Source organism: Mustela putorius, unplaced genomic scaffold (assembly GCF_011764305.1).
Source record: "Mustela putorius furo isolate JIRA1106 unplaced genomic scaffold, ASM1176430v1.1 tig00003834_pilon_pilon_pilon, whole genome shotgun sequence".
Classification (NCBI taxonomy): Eukaryota; Metazoa; Chordata; class Mammalia; order Carnivora; family Mustelidae; genus Mustela; species Mustela putorius.
Window position 1 is genome coordinate 101,040,176 of NW_025421987.1, and position 23,200 is coordinate 101,063,375.

At 37.3% G+C, this 23,200-nt stretch overlaps 1 protein-coding gene across 4 annotated transcripts in view; it reads left to right on the forward strand.

Moving 5' to 3' along the window:
* Positions 1–22,765, forward strand: part of LOC101691920 (DNA polymerase theta) — a 136,996-nt gene extending 114,231 nt beyond the window's left edge. For 3 of the 4 annotated variants that reach the window (XM_045088842.1, XM_045088843.1, XM_013052696.2), the window contains 6 exons: positions 5,214–5,398; positions 7,627–7,738; positions 12,783–12,907; positions 19,046–19,199; positions 21,182–21,297; positions 21,754–22,765. In XM_045088842.1, coding sequence (XP_044944777.1) covers positions 5,214–5,398; positions 7,627–7,738; positions 12,783–12,907; positions 19,046–19,199; positions 21,182–21,297; positions 21,754–21,867 — 806 coding nt within the window. In that variant the 3' untranslated portion in view covers positions 21,868–22,765. Of the gene's footprint in view, positions 1–5,213; positions 5,399–5,733; positions 6,267–7,626; positions 7,739–12,782; positions 12,908–19,045; positions 19,200–21,181; positions 21,298–21,753 lie in introns of those variants that run through there. The other variant, XM_045088844.1, reaches the window with a different exon arrangement.
* The last annotated feature ends 435 nt before the right edge of the window (positions 22,766–23,200 follow it).

Sequence of the window (23,200 nt, forward strand, 5' to 3'; positions counted from 1 at the left end):
CAGCTGCCAATCTAATATTTTTACCATTGTATGTTACAGACTTCTTTTTTCCCGGGCTGCTTTCAGGATTTTCTCTTTGTCATTGAGACTTGTAAATTTTACTATTAGGTGACGGGGTGTGGGCCTATTCTTATTGATTTTGAGGGGCATTCTCTGAACCTCCTGAATTTTGATGCTCGTTCCCTTTGCCATATTGGGGAAATTCTCCCCAATAATTCTCTCCAGTATACCTTCTGCTCCCCTCTCACTTTCTTCTTCTTCTGGAATCCCAATTATTCTAATGTTGTTTCGTCTTATGGTGTCACTTATGTCTCGAATTCTCCCCTCGTGGTCCAGTAGCTGTTTGTCCCTCTTTTGCTCAGCTTCTTTATTCTCTGTCATTTGGTCTTCTATATCACTAATTCTTTCTTCTGCCTCATTTATCCTAGCAGTGAGAGCCTCCATTTTTGATTGCACCTCATTAATAGCTTTTTTTTGATTTCAACTTGGTTAGATTTTAGTTCTTTTATTTCTCCAGAAAGGGCTTTTATATCTCTCGAGAGGGTTTCTCTAATATCTTCCATGCCTTTTTCGAGCCCGGCTAGAACCTTGAGAATTGTCATTCTGAACTCTAGATCTGACATATTACCGATGTCTGTATTGATTAGGTCCCTAGCCTTCGGTACTGCCTCTTGTTCTTTTTTTTGTGTTGAATTTTTCCGTCTTGTCATTTTGTCCAGATAAGAGTAAATGAAGGGGCAAGTAAAATACTAAAAGGGTGGCAACAACCCCAGGAAAATATGCTTTAACCAAATTAGAAGAGATCCAAAATCGTGAGTGGGGAGAAAGGGGATAAAAAGAGGTTCAAAAAGGAAGAGAGAAAAAAGAAAAAAAAAAAAAAAGAAAAAAAAGAAAAGAAAAGAAAAGAATTTTAAAAAAAGAAAACACCTAAGAAAAATGTAAAATATATATATATATATATATATATATTAGATAAACTAGTAAAAAATCGTTAAAAAAGAAAAAGGTAACAGTTTAAAAAAAATAAAATTTTACCCGAAGGCGAGAAAAAAAAAAAAATGAAAAAGAAAAAATTAAATTAACTGCAAGACTAAAAAAAATCACAGGAAAGAAAAAAGCCATGAGTTCCGTGCTTGGCTTTCTCCTCCTCTGGAATTCTGCTGCTCTCCTTGGTATTGAAACCGCACTCCTTGGTAGGTGAACTTGGTCTCGGCTGGATTTCTTGTTGTTCTTCTGGGGGAGGGGCCTGTTGTAGTGATTCTCAAGTGTCTTTGCCCCAGGCGGAATTACACCGCCCTTACCCGGGGCCGGGGTGAGTAATCCGCTCGGGTTTGCTTTCAGGAGCTTTTGTTCCCTGAGCGCTTTCCGTAGAGTTCCAGAGGACGGGAATACAAATGGCGGCCTCCTGGTCTCCGGCCCGGAGGAGCCGAGAGCCCAGGGCCCCACTCCTCAGTGCGCGCTCAGAGAACCGCGCCCAGTTACTCCCGTCTGCCTGACCTCCGGCCGCTCCGAGCTCACCGAGCCTGCGACCGGTTCAAGGTAACCCCGAGCTGCGAGCTTACTGTCGGCTCTGTCTCTGTAGCCGGCTTTCCCGTTCCAATACCCGCAAGCTCTGCGACACTCAGACACCCCCGATCCTTCTGTGACCCTGCGGGACCTGAGGCCACGCTGACCCCGCGTGGGCTTCGCCCCGGTTTAGCCTCTGGAGCGATGTCCCTCAGCGGAACAGACTTTTAAAAGTCCTGATTTTGTGCGCGGTTGCTCCGCCGCTTGCCGGGAGCCGGCCCCTCCCCCCGGGGTCTATCTTCCCGTCGCTTTGGATTCACTTCTCCACTGGTCCTACCTTTCAGAAAGTGGCTGATTTTCTGTTTCCAGAATTGCTGTTCTTCTTCTCTTCGATCTGCCGATGGATTTTCAGGTGTTTGCAATCTTTAGATAAGCTATCTAGCTGATCTCCGGCTAGCTGAAGCAGTCTCAGCTTGCTACTTCTCCCCCACTTGTAATATTTTTTGTTCATTTCTCTCTCCTCTTTCCTTTCTTCTTTTTGCTCCAAATATACATATGTAATACCACTTGGTATTGCCCCACAGGTGACTAAAACTTTTTTCTTTTTTATTCTCCCTCCTTTTTTTTTTTAAATCCTGTGCTACAATGTATACTTTCTATTGACTCTTAAATATGTTCATGGATTTGTCTTCTACAGTGTCTAATTGCTGTCATATCCTTCTAGTTAATTTTACATTTCACATATTGCATTTTTAGCTTTAGAATTTTCATTTGATTTTTTGTCTGGTTTTTATTACCTTACAGAAATTCACTATTTATTACATCATTATATGCATATTTCTTTAAATTCCTGAACATTATCTATGGTAGCTACTTAAAATTCCACTATCTCTTAATTTTGGGGTCATTTTTATATTGATTAAATATTCTCCTGCTCAGAGTCACATTTTCCTGGATCTTCTTATGTCTAGTATTTTTTTTAAATTGTGTGCTGGACATTATGGTTGCTACATTATTGATTTGGGATTTTGTAGTCTTTAATAATAACTGTCATAATAAATGTCATTAATAACATTTTCCTCTGCCAGACAATTACTTTCACATTCATCTTGATCATTTTGTGACTTTTAAAGCTTTGTTAGCAAATGTTTAAAGTGGCGTTTTTTCTAGGGCCAGATTAGCCCCGATTGTAAGCTGTGGCCTTGTTGAGGTCTCTACTTGGTGCTCAACATGTTAACAAGGTCTGTCTACTTGGTCTGGTCACAGCTTGAACATCTCTCAACGTTCAAGAGATTGTTGTTCAAGTAGTTGTTCAGCTGACAACTATGTGATGGTGGCTGTTTCTTTGGTAGCAGTTATTTCTTTAGTATGGTTTTTTGGTCTGGTTTTCTGAACTTTTTGCTCCTTCAGTATTTGGTCAAATTACCATAAATTCTAGCCTCCTTGGTAGGCACAAACTCTAGCCTCTGCTTCCTCAGCTCAGATCATAGTGCTTTGTTTCATCTCTCCTTCACTGCAATGTGTTCTGGTAAATTCCTCCTTTCAGAAATCTGAGACTATTGCATGGCTCACCTTGTCCCCTCTCTCCTCCCTGCTTCTTAGAGATTGTAGTCCTGCACTGTCTATTCTAACATCTGAGAACAGATTTGTCAGTTTTTTCTTATTTTATGGCAGGAAGGCCATAAAAATTGTGGTCATTTGTTTTAAATATTATATGTTTTTAATATTGTTTATTCATTCACATAGTTTCAAAATCAAAATATATAAAAGGTATGTATTAAGAAGTTCGCTTCCTTTCATGTCCTAGCTATCCTATTGCCTATAGCTCTTCTAGACGACCTCCTATATGAGTTTCTTATATATTCTTGTATTTTCTATGCAGTATATGCAAATATGAATATGTAATATTTTCTCCTCCTATTCTTACACAAAAATAAAGATTCCAGATACACTGTTATGTGCCTTTTTTCATTTAATGTTTTTGTAGTGGAGAGTTTTGATTATCAGTAAATAAATTTGAACGTAAACCAGTTTAATCTCTGTGCAGGTCATCTGTGTAACAAACTGTGGGTCTGCTGATTCACAGAGTAAACCTGATCAATTTTGGTAGATATTGTTGAATTGCATTGTAATAGGGGGTAGTAACCATTTAGTTCCCAATAACAGTGTTTTTTTCTCTACCTTGCCACAGAATGTGCCACCTAATTTCTGGATTTTTGCAGTTTAAGTAGAGAAAAATTGTTTCTTCCTATAGTTTTAGTTCACATTTCTTTTATTGTGAATGAAGTTGAGCATTCTTTAGTATGTTTAAGGTTCTTTTGATTGTTTCTGTGAATGCTTCTTTATATTTTCTCTTGTTCTTGATTTGTAGCATGCCTTTTTTATAATATGGCAATGAGTGTGTGGTCATATCTGTCGCATTTTCCCTCCTTTTTTCTTAGCCACAATCTTTTTAATTTTATTTTTGCCATGTGTATCTAATCCAGTCATTTCCATTACATAGGTAAACTCTGAATTCTCTAAGTAATCCTCCACATATCAACCCCTTGACTGTTTCCACTGAATTTTTTTTCTTTTTTTAATTTTAATTTTTTAAATTTAAACTTTATTTTATTTTTTCAGTGTTCCAAGATTCATTGTTTATGCATCACACCCAGTGCTCCATGCAAACGTGCCCTCGTTAACACCCACCACCAGGCTCACCCAACCCCTCCACCCCGCCTCCAAAACCCTCAGTTTGTTTCTCAGAGTCCACAGTCCACTGAATGTTTTTATTGTCAAAGCAGAGCATATGTTTCTTTCAGGCCCACTTAAAATGTACACACATTGCAAACCAGTTTCTTCATTCATTCAACAACTATTTAAGGAGCTATGAAGTACCAGAACTGTGCAAAGGTTTTTTTGTTGTTGTTGTTGTTTTTAATGTTTTATTTATTTATTTGAAGAGAGAGCACAAGTAGGCAGAACGGCAGGCAGAGGGAGAGGCTCCCTGCTGGTCAGGGAGGGTGACACGGGGCTCAATCCCAGGATCCTGGGATCATGACCTGAGTTGAGGGCAGATGCTTAACTGACTGAGCCACCCAGGCAAATGTTTTGCATAGAATGCAAAAGAAAATTAAGTATCCCATGCCTAATGGCTCTGTGCTATGTGGAAGAGGCACAAAAGGACCACTTTAGATTATGTGTCAGAGGCTGCAGAAACACTGAGGAAAGCACTAGCATAGTGGTTTAAGGGGCAGAAGTCAGGGGTCACAAATCACATATTCTTGAAAGCTGAACAGAAAAAAAATTAAGTTGCAGAACTGAATTGCATCACATTAAGAGCAAGATTTTAACTTTTGGGCACATAATGTCTTTTTTTTTTTTTAATGTTCAGTTAGCCAACATATAGTACATTACTAGTTTTTGATATAACGTTCAGTGATTTATTAGTTGCATATAACACCCAGCTCTCATCACCACATGTGCCCTCCTTAATACCCATCACCCAGTTATCCCATCCCCCAACCCCTCTCCTTCTGTAACCCTGTTTGTTTCGTGGAGTCTTTTCTGGTTTGTCTCCCTCTCTGATTTCCTCCCCTTCAGTTTTCCCTCCCTTCCCCTAATCTTATGGTTCTAAGTTAGAACTAAATTTTTGTCATCCTGCTCAACTGTATAAAATGTGGACTTATCTTTGTACCAGCTTTTCTAAAACATTTCTATTTCAGGTGGCTTAATATTAGCTGCTGATTACTCTCAACTTGAACTGAGGATCTTGGCTCATTTATCCCACGATCGTCGCCTCATTCAAGTATTAAACACTGGAGCTGATGTTTTCAGGAGTATTGCAGCTGAGTGGAAGATGATTGAGCCAGAGTCTGTTGGGGATGATCTGAGGCAACAAGCAAAGCAGGTGAACATGTTTAACATATATGAGAATTTTAATGATTAAAAAAATTTTTTAAATGCCTTGGTTATTTGCAATTGAGGAATGATGATTTCTCCATCTGTGGATCTTTCAAACCATATTCAGCTGAGCTTGTCTCATGGTATTCATTATACTCTTCTTCATAGAGTCAGTAGAAAGAATCAGATAGACTTTGTCTGAGGCTACCTCACATAAGGAAAGCCAACCACATTAGTGGTAGATATCTTGGTGGTAGTAGTTGTTATTTATGTGTATGTTTGTGTATTTTAAAAAAAATGTCTTTCTCATCTGTAAACATTTTCATCTTTTTATTTTTACAGGTGTTCTCTAAATGTTTATTGAAAAAAATCACTGAACTGTGGATTATAATTAATAACTGATAAGCTTTTTCATTTTTTGAGGTCATTTGTTAGCTAATCCAGATTTCAAACTTTATACTTTCCTTGGACTTTTCAAGTGGGTCCATCTTAGTTCCTACTCCTGGATGACTGTCATGCACAGAGAAAGTCAAAGGCCACATTTATACCATTTTCTGGCCGCTATTGACACTGATACTTCTTTCACCACTTGGCCTGTGGGAAATCTGATGCCATTTTTGAGAAAATAGGATTGCTGGCTGCGGCAAAAGACCATCACTCCCACCTTTAAGATCCTGCTGTGTTAGTTTTGCATTTATACTTCTAGTTACTCAGAGCTTTAAGTCTTCACTGGCTCATTAGATATGAAACCCTTCCTCTCACCATTGCCTGTTTAGCACCAGCACGTTTCTTCCATTCTTAGAAAACCAGCTTTGCCCTCTCTGTTTAATAATCTCTGGGTTCCTGCATTCAACAAGAATCGAACCCTGGATAAAGAGGTAATGTTCCAGTACTTAACCTTCATAATAAACCCATGAAATAGGTATAATTATTGTTCCCATTTTAAATAGGCATAAAGAGAAGCATCAGAAGTTAGTAATTTGCTTAAGATCATACAGCTATAAGTGGTGGAGTCAGGATGAGCTCAAAATGGCAGAACTTAGACATTCTGACTTTATCACCCAAACACTCATCCACTGATGATATCTGCCTCTTTTTCATAAGTTCTTGCATGACTTAATAGTGTTTATACTCTGCACTATCTACTCCTTGGGTCTGGCTGAGATCTCAGCCAGTGCTATGTACTACCCAAGTTTAAAAAAAAAAAAAAAAAAAGAAAAGTCACAGTAAAATAAAATGTAGAAACACCTAAAAGGAAAAGATAAAAGGAGGAAAAAAAATCTTTCTCAATGTATTAAAAAAGACAGGGAAAGGACAAAAACTTCTAGTTATTTTATCACATTAAAAGTAGCTTGGGACTCTGATAATCATCTTTTACAAGCTATCTTTTAAAATTATATTTAATGACATTTATATGAACTTGCTTTATGCTAGTTTTCTGATCACTTAAGAGGTAATAATTTAGTAATTAAACAATTCCATGATGCAGGTATTACTATCCTCATGGATGAAGAAATCGAGGTACAAGAATTTAGGTAGCTTCTGCAAGATAATCTTATAAATTATGCAACTAGGATTTAAACCCAGACAATACTTATTATTAAATTTACAATTTCCTACTGACCTATTTTAACTATTCCTATTACTCCCAAAATTTCCTCAGGAATTTGTTTAGCCCAACTGAATTCTGCAGTTGTGGGATATTAGGAGGTGGTGTGGTGGGAAGCATATTTATTTCCAGTGAAGTATTCCCTATTATCCAACCCTGAAGCCTTCTCTTCCTGCTCTGTCCTATGCAAGAGCCAGGAGAGGAATTTTTGTAATGCTTCTCTTTCCTGACTCCTGGGCACTTCTCTAAGCAGAAGTTAATGTGCTATTTTAGGAGTAGAAAGCTGCTCTGAAGACTACTGGATACATGACAAAGAGTCAGAACCAAATCTTCCCTTTTAAATCACTAGGATTAGTTTCTTAAAACACACACACAGTCATATTTATTCACGTTCTTTTCTTCCTCCCCCAGCCTCAAAGTATTGTTAAAAGGCAAAAAAGAGAAAAGATGTTCACTGGATATCAGGTTCTATGAGTTTAACCTACCCAAAGCATATCTAATCATTTATTTGACACACTATGAAATAAAAAGCTTACCAAATTTCAATTCTGATCAACTTTTTATATTTGCAGCTTATGTAGTTATGACCTCTAATTTACTTATTGAGTGTGATGACTCCTTTTCAGATTTGCTATGGAATCATTTATGGAATGGGTGCTAAATCTTTGGCAGAGCAGATGGGCATTAAAGAAAATGATGCTGCTTGCTATATTGATTCCTTCAAATCCAGATATACAGGTAAAGAAACATTAAATATTGTTTTCTTCTAGATACTAGTCAATTATCTTGCCATATTAATTGAAAAAATAGTGCTAAAAATTTTCTGTTAACATTTCTATTACTGAGAAGTTTTCACCAGATATTGTTAATTAAATAACAATCCTTATGATTATTTACTAAGATGGTCTTCTTTCATAAAAATAGGAACAAAAATGGGATTAAAAAAACCCCAATTTTTGTATATGCTAGTTTGTCATTGTGAATATGCCATAAAACCTTGAAATTGTGCTATGCTTTAGGTTTAATAGCTTCAATTCGAAGCAATAAACCATTGATTAAATGTACCAGGAACTGTGAAAGAACAAGAGCAGTTTGAGTATTATTGTTTTAAATTATCTTGTCTTTTGGCAATTTATTGAGGTATAATTTACATAACAGTAAAATTTACCCTTTTTAGATGTATATTTGTATAAGTTTTGGCAAATGCACAGAGTCCTATAACCTACACCACAACCTGGATATGGAATCATGACCATATCATCCCAGAAAGTTACTTCAGTCCCCAACTTCATACCCTTTGTAATCAGCCCTGACCTCAGTCCCCAAAGAAAACTTTATTCACATATGACATGATCTTATACATAGAAAATCATTTGAATTCTATGAAACAACTATTAGAGCAAATAACTACATTTAAAAATGTCCCACTGTACAAGGGTTTTTTTTTTTTTTTTAAGATTTTATTTATTTATTTGAGAGAGAGCACAAGCAGGGGTTGGGGGAGTGGAAGAGGGAGAGGGGAAAGCAGACTCCCTCCTCAGTGTAGAGCCTGATCCCAGGATCCTGAGATCATGACCTGATCCAAAGTCAGCCGCTTAGCCCACTGAGCCACCCAGGTGCCCCATCCCCATATAAAGTTAATTTTTAAAAATCATTTGGATTTTTGTATACTAGTAATTAGTGAATGGAGTAAAAATAAAACCATTATGATAACATCAAAATACATGAAATATGTGGGATAAATTCAACAGTATGTGTAAGACTTTACTGAAAATTCTAAAACAATCCTGAAAGAAATTGAAGATACTTAGATAAATGTGAAGTTTACCATGTTATTAGAAAGTACAATATTATTGTGATGACAATTTTCTAAAAATTGTCCTATAGATTCAATTTAATTCCAGTCAATAGTCCATTAGATTTTTGTGTCGAATTTGACAAATTGATCTTAAATTTAAATGGAAATTTAAAGGACCTGGAATAACTAGGAAAATTTTGGGGGGAAAAATACTATGTTGAGTGCTAACACTCCCTGGGTTCAAAACTTAACATAAAACTACAGTAATCAAAGTAGGCATAAGAGTAGACATAGGAAAAAATGGATCACAATAAATGGTTCAGAAATAGACCTATACGTATATGGTGGATTTATTTTCAACAGTCACCATGGTAACTCAATGGAGCAAAGATGGTCATGTCAACAATTGGTTCTAGAACAACTGGAGACAAGTATGGGAAAAAAATGAACTTCAACTATTATACTATATTCCAAAGTTAGCTTCATATGGAGCATAGATTCAAAAGTAAAAGCTAAAATTATAAATCTTCCAGAAGAAAATAGGAGAAGAAAACTTTGTGACATTGAGGTAGGCAAAGATTTCTTTGGTGATAATTACACCAAATTAAACATAAAATGCAAACATAGGTAAAAGACACCATTAAGCAAATCTAAGGACAAGCCACAAAAGAGAAGATATTTACAGTTTCTGTTGTCTAATGAACTTGCATCAAGAATATATAAAACACTCTTATAACCCAATGCTGAGAAGGCAAACAATCCAATAAAATAAAGGCCAAAAGATGTGAACTGTTAGGGTCTGTGATCAAAGGAACGAGACTGACACAAAGCGAAAATCAAACAAAGCTTTATTTCATGCCAAGCATCGAAAATCAAACTGACTGGTAGAGGGCATCTCTTACGAAGAGAGGACAACGATGACCCCAACAAGGCCGCTCCCCAGAAGGCCGTTCCCAGGACGGGGCCGCTTACTGACGAGGCCACTCCCCAGACGAGGCCACTGGAAGAGGCGACAATGACGACCCCCGACAAGGTCACTCCGGACAAGGCCGCTCGCCGGCGAGGCCATTCCCTGGATGGGGCCACTCCCAAGAAGAGGCCACTCTAGACGAGGCCATTCCCAGGATGAGGCCGCTGCTGACGAGGCCGCTCCCCGGAGGGAGCCACTCCCCAGAATGATGCGGCTCTGGCGTGGCCACTCGCAGCAGCGCCACGACTAGGGTGGCGAGGCCGCTGGGTGGCAAGGCTGCTGGCGGCGAGTCTGTTCGCTGCGGCACCACTGCCTACGACTACGATGACCAGGATGACCTCGATGCTCCCGACGACCATGATGACCACGACCTCCGACTCTCCCGAAGACTACCCTAAGGCTATCCCAATGGCTATTCTAGCTATTCTAACTCCTCCTACTACTCCTCAGCCTCACAGACTAACCTTTATATAGGTGGTTGAGCCCAGCCCACACACAGGTGGCCAATGGGATTTCAATTCACCACAGTAAATATATGCGCGCCCCACTGATTGGATGTCTCCATCCGGCCTGGCCTGTCCCGATATCTGGGGTTTGCAACTAAGTTCCTCTGGCTAACCAGGCCCTTACATGAACAGACAAAAAAAGATAAATGAATGACCACGTTGAACATTATCAGTAGTCATCAGGGAAAAGCAAATTAAAACCACAAAGAGATATCATTACAAAAACACTAGAATGGCTAAAATAAAAAACACTATTTTTTTTACATTGCTGGTTGAGTTGTAAAATGGTACAACCACTTTGGAAAATGCTATGACTCTTTTATATAGAGTGAAACAATAATGTGATCCTGCAACTTTACTATTGCATATTTATCCAAGAAAAATGAAAACATATCCAAAGAAAGACTTGTATGTAAATGTTATAGCATTTTTATTCCTAACAACCAAATGTCTATGAACAGGATCATGGATAAACAAATTTTGGCGTATCTCCGCTATGGAATACTACTTAGCAAAAGAAAACAAACTCAAATAAGAATGTACAGTATAAGTCAATTTTTATGAATTTTAAGACCATGAAAGACTAAAATATAGTGTTTTAAAGCAGATCAGTGAGAGTTTGAGGCTGATAATGGGGGGCTGACTGTAAAGGTGATAAAAATGTTTCATATCTTGTAGTGTACCTTTGTTAAAATGCATCTAGCTATTCACCTAATGTGGGTTACTTCTACTGTATGTAAACTGTATAACAGGAATGATTTTTTTGTTTTTATGTAAATTCCAGTTAGTTAACATGCAGTATAATATTAGTTTCAGGTGTGCAATACAGTGATTCAACACTTTCATACATCCATCACCTGGTGCTCATCACAGTACACTTCTTAATCCCCTTTCCTACTCACCCATCCCTCACCCACCTCCCTTCTGGTAACCATCAATGTGTTCTCTAGAGTTGAGAATCTGTTTCCTGCTTTGCCTCCCCCCACCCTTCCCTTTGGTTGCTTTTTTAAAAGTAGTTCTTTCAGCCTCTGAATATTTGAGGGCCTCTGACAATCGTAAGGTAAGAGAATTTGTAGAGATGTATTCTCTTCAATCTCATCATTTTCTTTGCTCTTCTCTCAATAGTAACACAGTAATTCTTAGAAAAAGGTGACAGCCTTATTGCTTTCTAAAATTCTTACGCTGGTGGTTGAATATCACCAACAGCTTCAGTTGACAGGGTTTTCTCTCCTTCCTTTCACCCACAGTCTCCTCAAATGTCTCTCCTGTGCCAGCCACACATGGAAATCCTCAAATGAGGTGTTTTAGTTAGGAGTTATTAGTGTTTATTATTTAGGATGAGCAGAGCTGTGAGAAAGCAGAGACTGCACATATGAATAAAGATAGATCAGTTAGGGTGCCTGGGTGGCTCAGTGGGTTAAGACTTGGCCTTCAGCTCAGGTCATGATCCCAGGATCCTGGGATCGAGTCCCGCATTGGACTCTCTTCTCAGCAGGGGGCCTGCTTCCCTCTCTCTCTCTCTCTCTCTCTGCCTACTTGTGATTTCTCTCTGTCAAATAAATAAATAAAATCTTTAAAAAAAAAAAAAGATCAGTTAGAGAAGACTTCTCTAACTCAGAGACAGGAATGAGCAGTGAAGACATTGGCTGGCCTGGAACAACACACTCACCCTAAAGATCTATAGGACATAATAATGAGCCTATATTGCAAAGGGAATATGAATGTGTTTCAATAGTATACTATACATAGTCTTTTTAAACTTTTAAAAAGTGAATTGTATATATTCCTAATGAAGTATTTATTATTTGTGTATTAATTGCAGTAAGGTCCTATTTGGATTGTAGCTTAGATGCTAACAAGGAGCTGTTAATGTTTGCAGCCTGGAAGTGGTAAGACCAAAGAGTAAAAGATTAACACAATCAAAGAATAGAAGCCTGTGAAAAGTACCATGGAATAGTCTTAAGATCCTAGGTTTTAGTACCTGCTCTTGTTCTGGAGTTTAGTTTAATGTTTTTTGTTCGTGATAGAGTTAGAGTATGTCATTTTTTTTTTTAAGATTTTATTTATTTATTTGACAGACAGAGGTCTCAAGTAGAGAGGCAGGCAGAGAGAGAAAGAGAGGGAAGCAGACTCCCTGCTGAGCAGAGAGCCCGATACAGGACTCGATCCCAGGACCCTGAGATCATGACCTGAGCCGAAGGCAGTGGCTTAACCCACTGAGCCACCCGGGTGCCCTAGAGTATGTCATTTCTAAAGTCCCTTTAGTATCTAACTTTCTGAGTCTGCAAAAAGGAAATGAAAGTTTATATGCAAGGTTTTGCATATAAACAAAAAGGGAATGAAAAGTTTATATGCAAAAAGGGAATGAAAGTTTACATGTGAAATTTTGATGATGCAATATAATTTGAAGAATCATGGTAGGGTTTTGGCATATTTCACTATATTGAAGCTAGTGAATGAGCTTAAGAATGGACTTTGGTTATAATTATTTTTGTGTTTTCTTTGTAGGCATTAATCATTTCATGAAAGAGACAGTGAAAAATTGTAAAAGAAGTGGGTTTGTTCAGACCATTTTGGGAAGGCGTAGATATTTACCAGGAATCAATGACAACAACCCTTATCATAAAGCTCACGTATGTTGAAATGTCTCTGGATTTTTAACTTAGTATTTTAATGACATATTCTTTTTCTGTAGACTAAACACAGATGATTTTCCTCTTAGGGATGAATAGCGTATTAATTGGATCTTCTGTTTCACTAAGGATTTTGAAGTGATGGCTCATTCCTGTATTTGCTGAACACAGTCTTTAGGAGACCAATTTAAATATGGGTTCACTTAGTAATACTTCAAATACTTTAAAGATGTTCTTTTTCAGTAAACCAGTTACTTAGTTGTTTTGCTAACAAGTTATAAATTTAATTTTTACATCTGTTAGTTGTTCTTTGTTTCAGTTATCATATCAGTTGTCATACCACACCAAATTGCCAATGTTTTTAGAGATTAGCCAACCATTAAATGTGGTTCATTCATTTTTGGTTCATTCTACTTGTGTATTTGTTTTAAAAGCACTGGCTCGACAGAGGTTATTAGGATATCCAAAATATTGGAGAAGGCTGTTTTTTTTAGCACCATTTTAAGTATTTATTGATGGCATGTATTCAAATTATTATTAAAAACTCTGAAATCATTGGGATCCACAAAAGTATTCTATGCATCTGAACATTTAAATTTATTATAGCCCACATCTTCCTGTTTAAACTGCTTGTATTTCATCTTCTCCCATACTTTTGCATGTCAGTGACCACTACACATTGCATGTATTGAAAATTCCCAGCCCCATCCTGCTGAACTTCTGTCTGGAGCTGAAAACCTTCAGAGCACTAATGCTCTTAGGGACCATGGAGGAATAGTTGGCTTTTTGTTATTTCTTCACTCTGTAGTCTCCCATATAAGTAGATATCAAATATTTATCAGGCTTTTACCATATCTCTAAATCAGTTGTCACTTAAGGGTAGATAATTTTCTGTTGGTCAAATGGAGCCAGCTAGTGGAAGGCTTTTAATGGCAGGCTGAAAAATTTAGACTTGATCTAACAGGAGTTATGTTTCTTGGGATTTACATTATGAAAAATGGTAGATAAAGTCATATATGTAAATGAACCCTGTAAGTTTTTTAAAATTAATATTTTTGCACCTAAAGTTGTGAGAATAAGCCTTTTCTTTTTTTTTTCATTTTATTTCTTTTCAGTGTTCCAAAATTCATTGTTATGTACCACACCCAGTGCTCCATGCAATATGTGCCCTCCATAGTACCGACCACCAGGCTCACCCATCCCCCCACCTACCTGCCCTCCAAAACCCTCAGCTTGTTTCTGAGTCCAATCTCTCATGGTTTGTCTCCCCCCTCCGATTTCCCCCACCTCACTTCTCCTATCTAACTCCCAACATCCTCACTGTTATTCTTTATGCTCCACAAGTAAGTGAAACCATATACTTGACTCTCTCTGCTTGATTTATTCCACTCAGCATAATCTCTTCCAGTCCCGTCCATGTCGTTATAAAAGTTGGGTATTCATCATTTCTGATGGAGGCATAATACTCCACTGTAGGCGTGGACCATATCTTCTTTATCCATTCGTCCATTGAAGGGCATCTTGGTTTTTTCCACAGTTTGGCTACTGTGGCCATTGCTGCTATGAACATTGTGGTAACAGGTGGCCCCTCTTTTCACTACATCTATATATTTGGGGTAAATACCCAGTAGTGCAATTTCAGGGTCATAGGGAAGCTCTATTTTTCATTTCTAAAGGAATCTCCACACTGTTTTCCAAAGTGGCTGCACCAACTTGCATTCCCACCAACAGTGTAAGAGGGTTCCCCTTTTTCCACATCCTCTCCAACACTTGTTTCTTGTCTTGTTAATTTTGGCCATTCTAACTGGTGTAAGGTGGTATTTCAATGTGGTTTTGATTTGAATCTCCCTGATTGCTAATCATGATGAACATTTTTTCATGTGCCTGTTAGTCATTTGTATTTCTTCTTTGGAAAACTGTCTGTTCATGTCTTCTACCCATTTTTTGACATGGTTTTCTGTTTTGTGTGTGTTGAGTTTGAGGAGTTCTTTATAGATCTTGGGTATCAGCCCTTTGTCTGTAGTGTTATTTGTGAATATCTTCTCCCATTCTGTGGGTTGCCTCTTTGTTTTGTTGACTATTTCCTTTGCTGTGCAGAAGCTTTTCATCTTGACGAAGTCCCACAAACTCATTTTCTCTTTTGTTTCCTTTGCCTTTGGAGACATATCTTGAAAGAAGTTGCTGTGGCCAATGTCGAAGATGTTACTGCCTATGTTCTCCTCTAGGATCTGACAGATTGCTGCCTCACGTTGAGGTCTTTTTATCCATTTTGAGTTTATCTTTGTGTATGGCATAAGAAAACGGTCGAGTTTCATTCTTCTACATATAGCTGTCCAATTTTCCCAGCACCATTTATTGAAGAGACTGTATTTCTTCCAATGTATATTTTTTCCTTCTTTGTTGAAGATTATTTGACCATAGAATTGAGGGTCCATATCTGGGCTCTCTGAGAGTAAACCTTTTCATGCCAAACCTTAGGAGTCAAAGTTTTAACTGATTCATCATGCTGTCACTAAAAAAAAAAATAAATAAATAAATAAAAGAAAATTCAAACCCTCTGAATTATGAATAAACATAATCGGAAGTAAATTTTGGTTTTGGTTTTGTTTTACTTTTTTTTTAATCATTAATCAAATTTAATATAGATAATATTTGACTTACCACTGTCAACTTTCCAGGAAAAAAATAGAAAACATATATAGATAAATGAGTAAATACTTTCTTTGGGAAATAATTATGTAAGAGAACTTAACAATCACAGTATATATATATATTTTTCTTTTTAACATAGGGGGTTTTACTTTTTGTTTAAACCCTTATTATATTGAAAAATACACATCGGGAAAATACAGGAAACAAATGTAAATTTCAGTATATTATCACAGAGCTACACCTGTGTAGCAATACTCAAGTCACATAGAAAGTCCCTTGATGGCTCCCAATCAGTACCCACAGCCCTCCCAGGAATAATTGCTATCATTATTTCTAAGCCTATAGTTTTATGTATTTTTGACCTCTTTCTATATCATGTGTATATATTCTTACATCTAGTTTCTTTCACTCAAAATTGCATAGGTAAGTCATTCATGTTTCATTTGGAGTAACTGTTTTATTATAGTGTAATAAATTAATTCTATTATGTGAATATATCACAGTTTATCTATTTTTCTATTGATGGGCATTTAGGTTCCCAGTTTAGAGTTTTTATTATTATTATTATTTATTTTATTTTTTTAAATTTTATTTTATTTTTTCAGTGTTCCAGATTCATTGTTTATACACCACACCTAGTGCTCCATGCAATATGTGCCCTCCTTAATACCCATCTCCAGGTTCACCCATCCCCTCCCCCCTCTCTTCCAAAACCCTTGGTTTGTTTCTCAGAGTTAATCTTGATGATTTGAAAATTCTTGTCCAAGGTCCTTGGTGCACATATGTTTGCATTTATGTTTGGTAAAGACCAAGTCATAGAATTTTAGTAGGTAAAGCCAAATAGTTTTAGTAGGCAAAGCCAAATGGTTTCTTATGGTGGTTGTAGCAGTCGTCCTCTTATCAGAAGCATGTGCAATTCTCATTGCTCTGCATCCTTGCCAACAGTTGCTATTAAGATGATACAATTTTAGCTATTCTGGTGGGTTTAAAGTAGTGTCTTGTTAGTTTTACTTTGCATTTCCTTGAATACTAATGAGGTAAAGCAACTTAACAAATCTGTATTAGCCAATAGGTTATTTTTTCTTGGGAAAGTACTTTTTAAAGTTTTCTTGTTCATCTTTTGTTGTTGAGTTTTCTTTTTCCTTTTAATTTTTTTTTTTAAGATTTATTTGAGAGAGAGAGAGAACGCACAGCAAGGGTGGGAGGAGAGCTGAGGGAAAGGGAGAAGCAGACTCCCAGGACCCCAAGATCATGACCTGAGCTGAAGGCAGATACTTAACCCATTTGAGCCACCCAGGCCCCCCGTCTTTTTCTTATATATAAGAGCTCATTATTGATTATATTTTTGGAAAATATTCTCTCCCACACTGTGTTTGGCCTTTGCATTCTTATGCAAATAAGAGGAGAGGGAGTTATTTGGGTTTATTTTTAAAATTTTTATGGAGAAATAACATGTGCAGTAAAGGGTACAAATCCTTAAGCATAAAGCTGGAAGTCTTAATGTGTATACCCATAAAACCACCATCCCAATCATGATATAGAACTTTTCCAGCACCCAGAAGGCTTCTTTATGTTCCCTCGAAATCAATACTATCCACTCCCTACCCCAGCACACACATGAAACTATAGAGTAGTTTTGTATGAACCTGAATTTTATTTAAGTACAATTGTACTGTATATACTCTTGGGTCTTACTTTTTTCACTCAAATATAGGTCTGTGAGATTCATTAGTGTCATATGTAACTCTAGTTCATGTCTTTATTTAAATGACGTGGGACCATACCAACAATTTATTTATCTGTTTGAATGATGGCAGAAATTTTCACTATTTCCAGGTTTTAGCTATCATTAATAAACCTGCTATGAACATTCTTATATGTGTCTTTTGGTAAACATATGCGCCCAACTTCATTACCTTTAGAGTGGAATTGGTGAGTCACAGAATAAGCACATTTATACCTATAGTATATACTGCCTAACAGTTTTAGAGAGTGGTTATCCCAGTTAACATTGCCATCAGCTCTGTTTATCTACATTCTTGCCGTTGCGTGCTGTCATTGGTCTTTTAGCCATTCTGGTAACTGTGTAATGGTGCCTCACTCCTTATTTATTTATTTATTTGTTTATTTATTAATTATTGTGTTATGTTAGTCACCCTACAGTATATCATTAGTTTTTGATGTAGTGTTCCCAGATTCATTGTTTACGTATAACACCCAGTGCTCCATGCAATATGTGCAGTCCTTAATATCCATCACCAGGTTCACCCATTTCCCTACCCACCCTCCACTCTGAAACCCTTAGTTTGTTTCTCAGAGTCCACAGTCTATCATGGTTCATCTCCCCCTCCGATCTTTGCCTTTCTCTAATGACTAGTGATGTTGAGCTCCTTTTTCATTTATTGTCCATTTGGATATCTTCTTTTGTGGCGCGTCTATTTAAGTCTTTATCTTTTTTTTTTTGAATTGTCTGTTTTTTAACTGATTTATGACAGTCCTTTATATATTCCAGATATGAACCATTTGCTTCTGCGGATTTATCCATCTTTTGTATTATTGTAGTATTTTCCTTGATCTGTTTTAACAAAGTTTTCTCTACCCCAATTTCAAGAAAATATTCACTAGGAGCTTTTGGTTTTGCCATATACATTTATACCTATAATCAACCAGGAACTGGTTTTTATGTATTTTGAGAGACTGAGGGTTACCGTCTTTCTCCTTCCCACTCAAGGATATACAGTTGTCCCTAACTATTTATTGAAAAGACTGAGCTTTCCCCCTACTACTTTATTGTATCACTTTTGCCACAAATTAATTTTCAAATATGAATGTATCTGTTTTTAGACACATTATTTTTGTCTGTTGTATTTGCTCATTCTTTAGACAGTGCCACATTGCCTTCGTGATACAGCTTTGCAAGATGTCTTGATATATGACAAAATAAGTCTTCTTACCTCGTTCTTTTGTTTGGTTTTCAAGAGCATTTGCCTATTCTTGGTTCTTTGCATTTCCATATACATTGTAGAAGCAGCATGTGAATTTCTACACAAACACAAAATCCTGCTGGGATTTTTTTTGAGATTGCCTTGAATTCATAGATCAAAATGGGATTAAGGGACATCTATATGTTTGTGAAATAGTTTTGAACTACTAAGTACATTTTAAGTGATGATATATATGTTTGTGAAATAATTTTGAAACTACTAAGTACATTTTATGTGTAATGCAGTTTTTGATTACGGAATGTTGAAGATTTCTAAACTGAAGCAATCTGGCCTTCTTCTATTTAGACTGTTTTCATGTGGACGATAGCCCAGAATCTAGAGCCCTAGATCATTCTAGTTGTTAGGGTGCAGCTTAATAGTTGATGTCCTGGGTTACATCTTAGTCCAGGTTACAGATGTGAGCACTGATCTGTGGATACTAAAAGCAGGTATGAAACCATGTAGGTGTATCTGATGGAGCCCTCGTTATTTATTTTCATAGGCTGAGCGTCAGGCTATCAACACAACAATCCAAGGTTCAGCAGCTGATATTGTTAAAATAGCCACAGTTAACATTCAGAAGAAGTTAGAGATCTTCCGCTCAACCTTCAAGTCCCATGGTCATCGGGAGAGTATGCTCCAAAGTGATAGAACAGGTTTGTTCATAAATGAGAACCCTGCTATAATGTAGTGAGATTAATTGTATCAGAAAAGAAAAAGGGAAGCATTTTACTCATTATTTTTCAGCAGTTTTCAAATGTTTTTGTCTCATGATGTCTTTATATTCTCAGCATTACTAAGGGTCCCAAAGAACTTTTCTTTATGTAGTTTACATATACTAATATTTACCATATTAGAAATTTAAACAGGAAATTCAAAAACATATATTAACATTTGAAAATAATAATAAACTCACAATATGTCAACATATTTCTAGAAGAGACATACATATACATTGCAGAGAATAACATAGTCACACAGATATAAAGATGTTCATTTACATACAAAAATACATAGATATAAAGACTTGCCCATCACATGAGGATTATTAATTTTATTGTCTTACCTCCTTCTGTAATATCTAAGGCTACTCGTTCAACATTTTTTGTATGGCAATCAGTGTGCACACACACACCACACTTATACCACATATAACACATTCTCTCTCTTTATAGGGAGAATAAGTGGTCAAACTAATTTGAGTGATAATACTATACTGTGTGCTTAAGGGGATTTGGAAATAGAAGTTATCAACCTCTTTTAAGTTTAAAATCGAAGGAAAGAAAAGGAAGATGTGATCTGTGACTGAAATATTTATAGAACTGTTCGCAGCAGAGTGATACAGGGCTAGAATGAGGATATGGACAATAACAGTTTTTGGAGTGGGTGGAAGGCAATGTGGATATATCCCTGAGGATCACTTCCTGGGCTTGTGCTAGGTTAAAGGTAGTGGTAGGTCAGCTGAGCCCGAGGAAGCAGCCCACACAGGAAGCAGGAGAATCATAGCATTTGGGATCAGAAGCCAAAGCACAACAGGAAATCCAGAGGATGAAGGTGTGGTGACTGGAAAGCAGAAAAGCGTCCTGATAACCAACGATGTGAGCTAAGTGGGTCCTGGTGGGGCAGAGAAGATTTTAGTCAGCTGGCAAACAGATCGATGCACAGCATTTGCGGCCCTAGGATGGAAGCAGCTTGCCACAGCCTCATCTGTATTTGCTCTCTTACCCTGTAAGAACTACCTGTGAATAAATCTGGGCTGCAGATTATGATAGCTGAAGAACCCTCTCTGAGGGAAGCACCAGATATAAGGAAGTTCGTATTTGTGCTGCTTGGAACGATCAGTGGGAAATTTGGGTGGCAGAGAGGAAGCACTGCTCTGAGATATGGGGAAATGATTAAGGACAGTTACTCAAAGTAACCTTATCTTAGTGATTAGTGGGGCATAATCTGTATCAGTAGGCCCAGCTTGTTAGGAGATGTAACTAAGTCTGATACAGTGGAGTTATAGGCTCTTTTGAGAATATGCTGAAAGATCAGTCCACAGAAATATGTACAGATACAGACTAACACATAACTTGAAGTAGTCTCTGAAGTCCTCATTTGGACCCTGGGTTTATAATTACTTATTTGTTGCATGTGGTCCATTTGGTAAAACCCCAGTTCTACCACAGTGACACTTCTGGCCATAAGAAGATATCAGGGAGTGTCCTTATAAACCACCTAAAGACAATACCAGCTCACTTTCCTGGGGCAGAGGTCAGGCCCCACACTACTCTGGTGCTATTATTTAGAGAAGTTGGTAGTAAAGGTGCCATGGAAAGTGGAGATATTGGTTGTTTATAGGAAGTAAGTTAGACGACGTCTTTTGGAGAACAGTTCTTCAAACTCCATTTACTGACTTCTTTGTTATGTTCCTCCTTTCTGGGAGGAAGCTGGTAGAGTTTTGAGTTTACCTGATAGGTGGAAAGTCAGCAAGTGGATACTTTCCTAATAGTTCTAAATCTTATATATTTTAATCACTTAATTAAAATTCTCCAGAGTTTCCCAAAATCCCTAAAAACAAACAAACAAACAAACAAAACCTATTCTATAGCACAGTAACATGCTGATCAGTTTTCCTACTTTTTTCATGGGATAGGATTGTTACCAAAGAGAAAACTGCAAGGGATGTTCTCCCCAATCAGAGGAGGCTTCTTCGTCCTTCAACTCCATGATGAGCTCTTATATGAAGTGGCAGAAGAGGATGTTGTTCAGGTATTTTTGCAGGGTTTGCGTCCATTTCATAGAAGACTAAGATGCGGAAGGTCAAGTTAAGGTGCATGAGGTTTCTGGAACCCTTCCCTGGAACCCCAGGATGGCTACATAAATGTTGAGTCCATAAGGGTAGAGAAAGAGCTAAGAGTGCTCTGTTTCATACTCATTTTTAAAGAAACTTTTGATGCAAGGCTGTTTCTGTTTGGGAGAAGTTATATGAGAATCTTGCCCTTTCCTGAGGGTTTAAAAACACTGAAACTGGCAGAGCTCCTGCTCATTAGTGTAGACCAGTTTGGAATGTCTATATTTCTTTTTGGATTTTGAATTTTAAGAACCATGAGGTGAAGAGCTGCAGTCTGGCTTATCACCTCAGTGGTGGGTTGGGAAACATTCTTTGATTGGGGAAGAGAGTTTGCTAACCTCTTTTTTTTTTCCTCCTTTTTTTTTTTTTTGCAGGTAGCTCAGATTGTCAAGAATGAAATGGAAAGTGCCGTAGAACTTTCTGTGAAACTGAAAGTGAAAGTGAAAATAGGTGCGAGCTGGGGAGAGCTGAAGGACTTTGATGTGTAATTGTATAGATGATGAAGTCCTTGTTGGGAAGCCTGGTGTAGGTACAACCACGTGGAAGAGAGATTACCCTTTTACGTATTTCAGGAAGACCAACTCTCAAGTCTTGATGGATGTGGAATAGTGATGTTAGTGAGAGTTTCAAAATGTATGTCAGACTTTATTCTCTGTAATGTGAAGAAACCTTTTTTGAGGCAAAATACCAAGTTTAATGATTATATTCCCTCTCAAAGAGGGACTGAAATCGCCTTTTCCAGCTCTTTGTGGCTCTAAACGGGTTCAGAATGCATGATTGAAATATGCACTTAGCACTTTGGGTCTCGTCTATGTGAAGCATGAAGACAGTGGAACTGCTGTCTCAGGGGCATTTCTAGCCCTGTGCATCACATTTGTGATGCAGACCCCAGCAGGAACCATAGGCAGATAGAGATTTAGTTTCTCATAGACTACCACAGTTAGGCATTGTGTGTGATTTTTTTGTCCAATATTAAGACTGCCAGAATCGTCTTTGTAAGCAGCATTGGCTAATAAATTCTGAAGTCTGTAAAGTGGTAGGCTTGGTATGGATGTCATCCAGGAATGGATTTTCATGAAATGGTGTTTCTTCTCCTTTTCCCTCCTCAATTCATACAATGAATGTATTTGCAATACTTAGATATTATAAAATAAGCTACACCTCTTCAAGAGGTATCCTGTTCTGTAAGATCAGAAGTTTATACTGCAGTTTAATACAATAATGCCAGAGAAGGAAGACACCTCCATATCCATCTCTTAGTGCCTCTTTCTGTGTTTGTGGTGTGGTGAGAATATCCATGCTAAAGAGATGATATTTTATAATTCCCTCAAAGGTGTATTACTGAATTTCTTGCTGTTGAAATAAAATGAATTTATGAGAAATGTATATCAGTATTTCAGTTTTTTAAATTGTGTTTCATCTAAGAGTGTCCAAAAGCTGAGTTCCTAATTATTTATTCTAGGGTTTGCATTGTTAAGTAGGTTCAGCAATGTCTGTGCACATAGGAAATGTTTCTTATTTCATAATCAGTTATCAGAAAAGTTCTTTTATGTTTATTAACCAGAAATTAAAAAAAACAATTGCTTTATAAACAAAGTATAATACACTATTAGTACTTGCATATTAGTGCACAAAATACTCAGACATGTTTTTTGGGGGGTGAGAGGGAGTAAGCAGAAGATGGCAAAGATAAGAGGGAAGTTATATTATTATTTCTTGAGGTTTTTTTTCCATATTTACCTATACCATGTTTCTCAGAGAGAAAAGCTGTAGTGCAGTCAGTATTGAGATCCAGCACAAGAGAAGGCTCTTCTCTTCTTC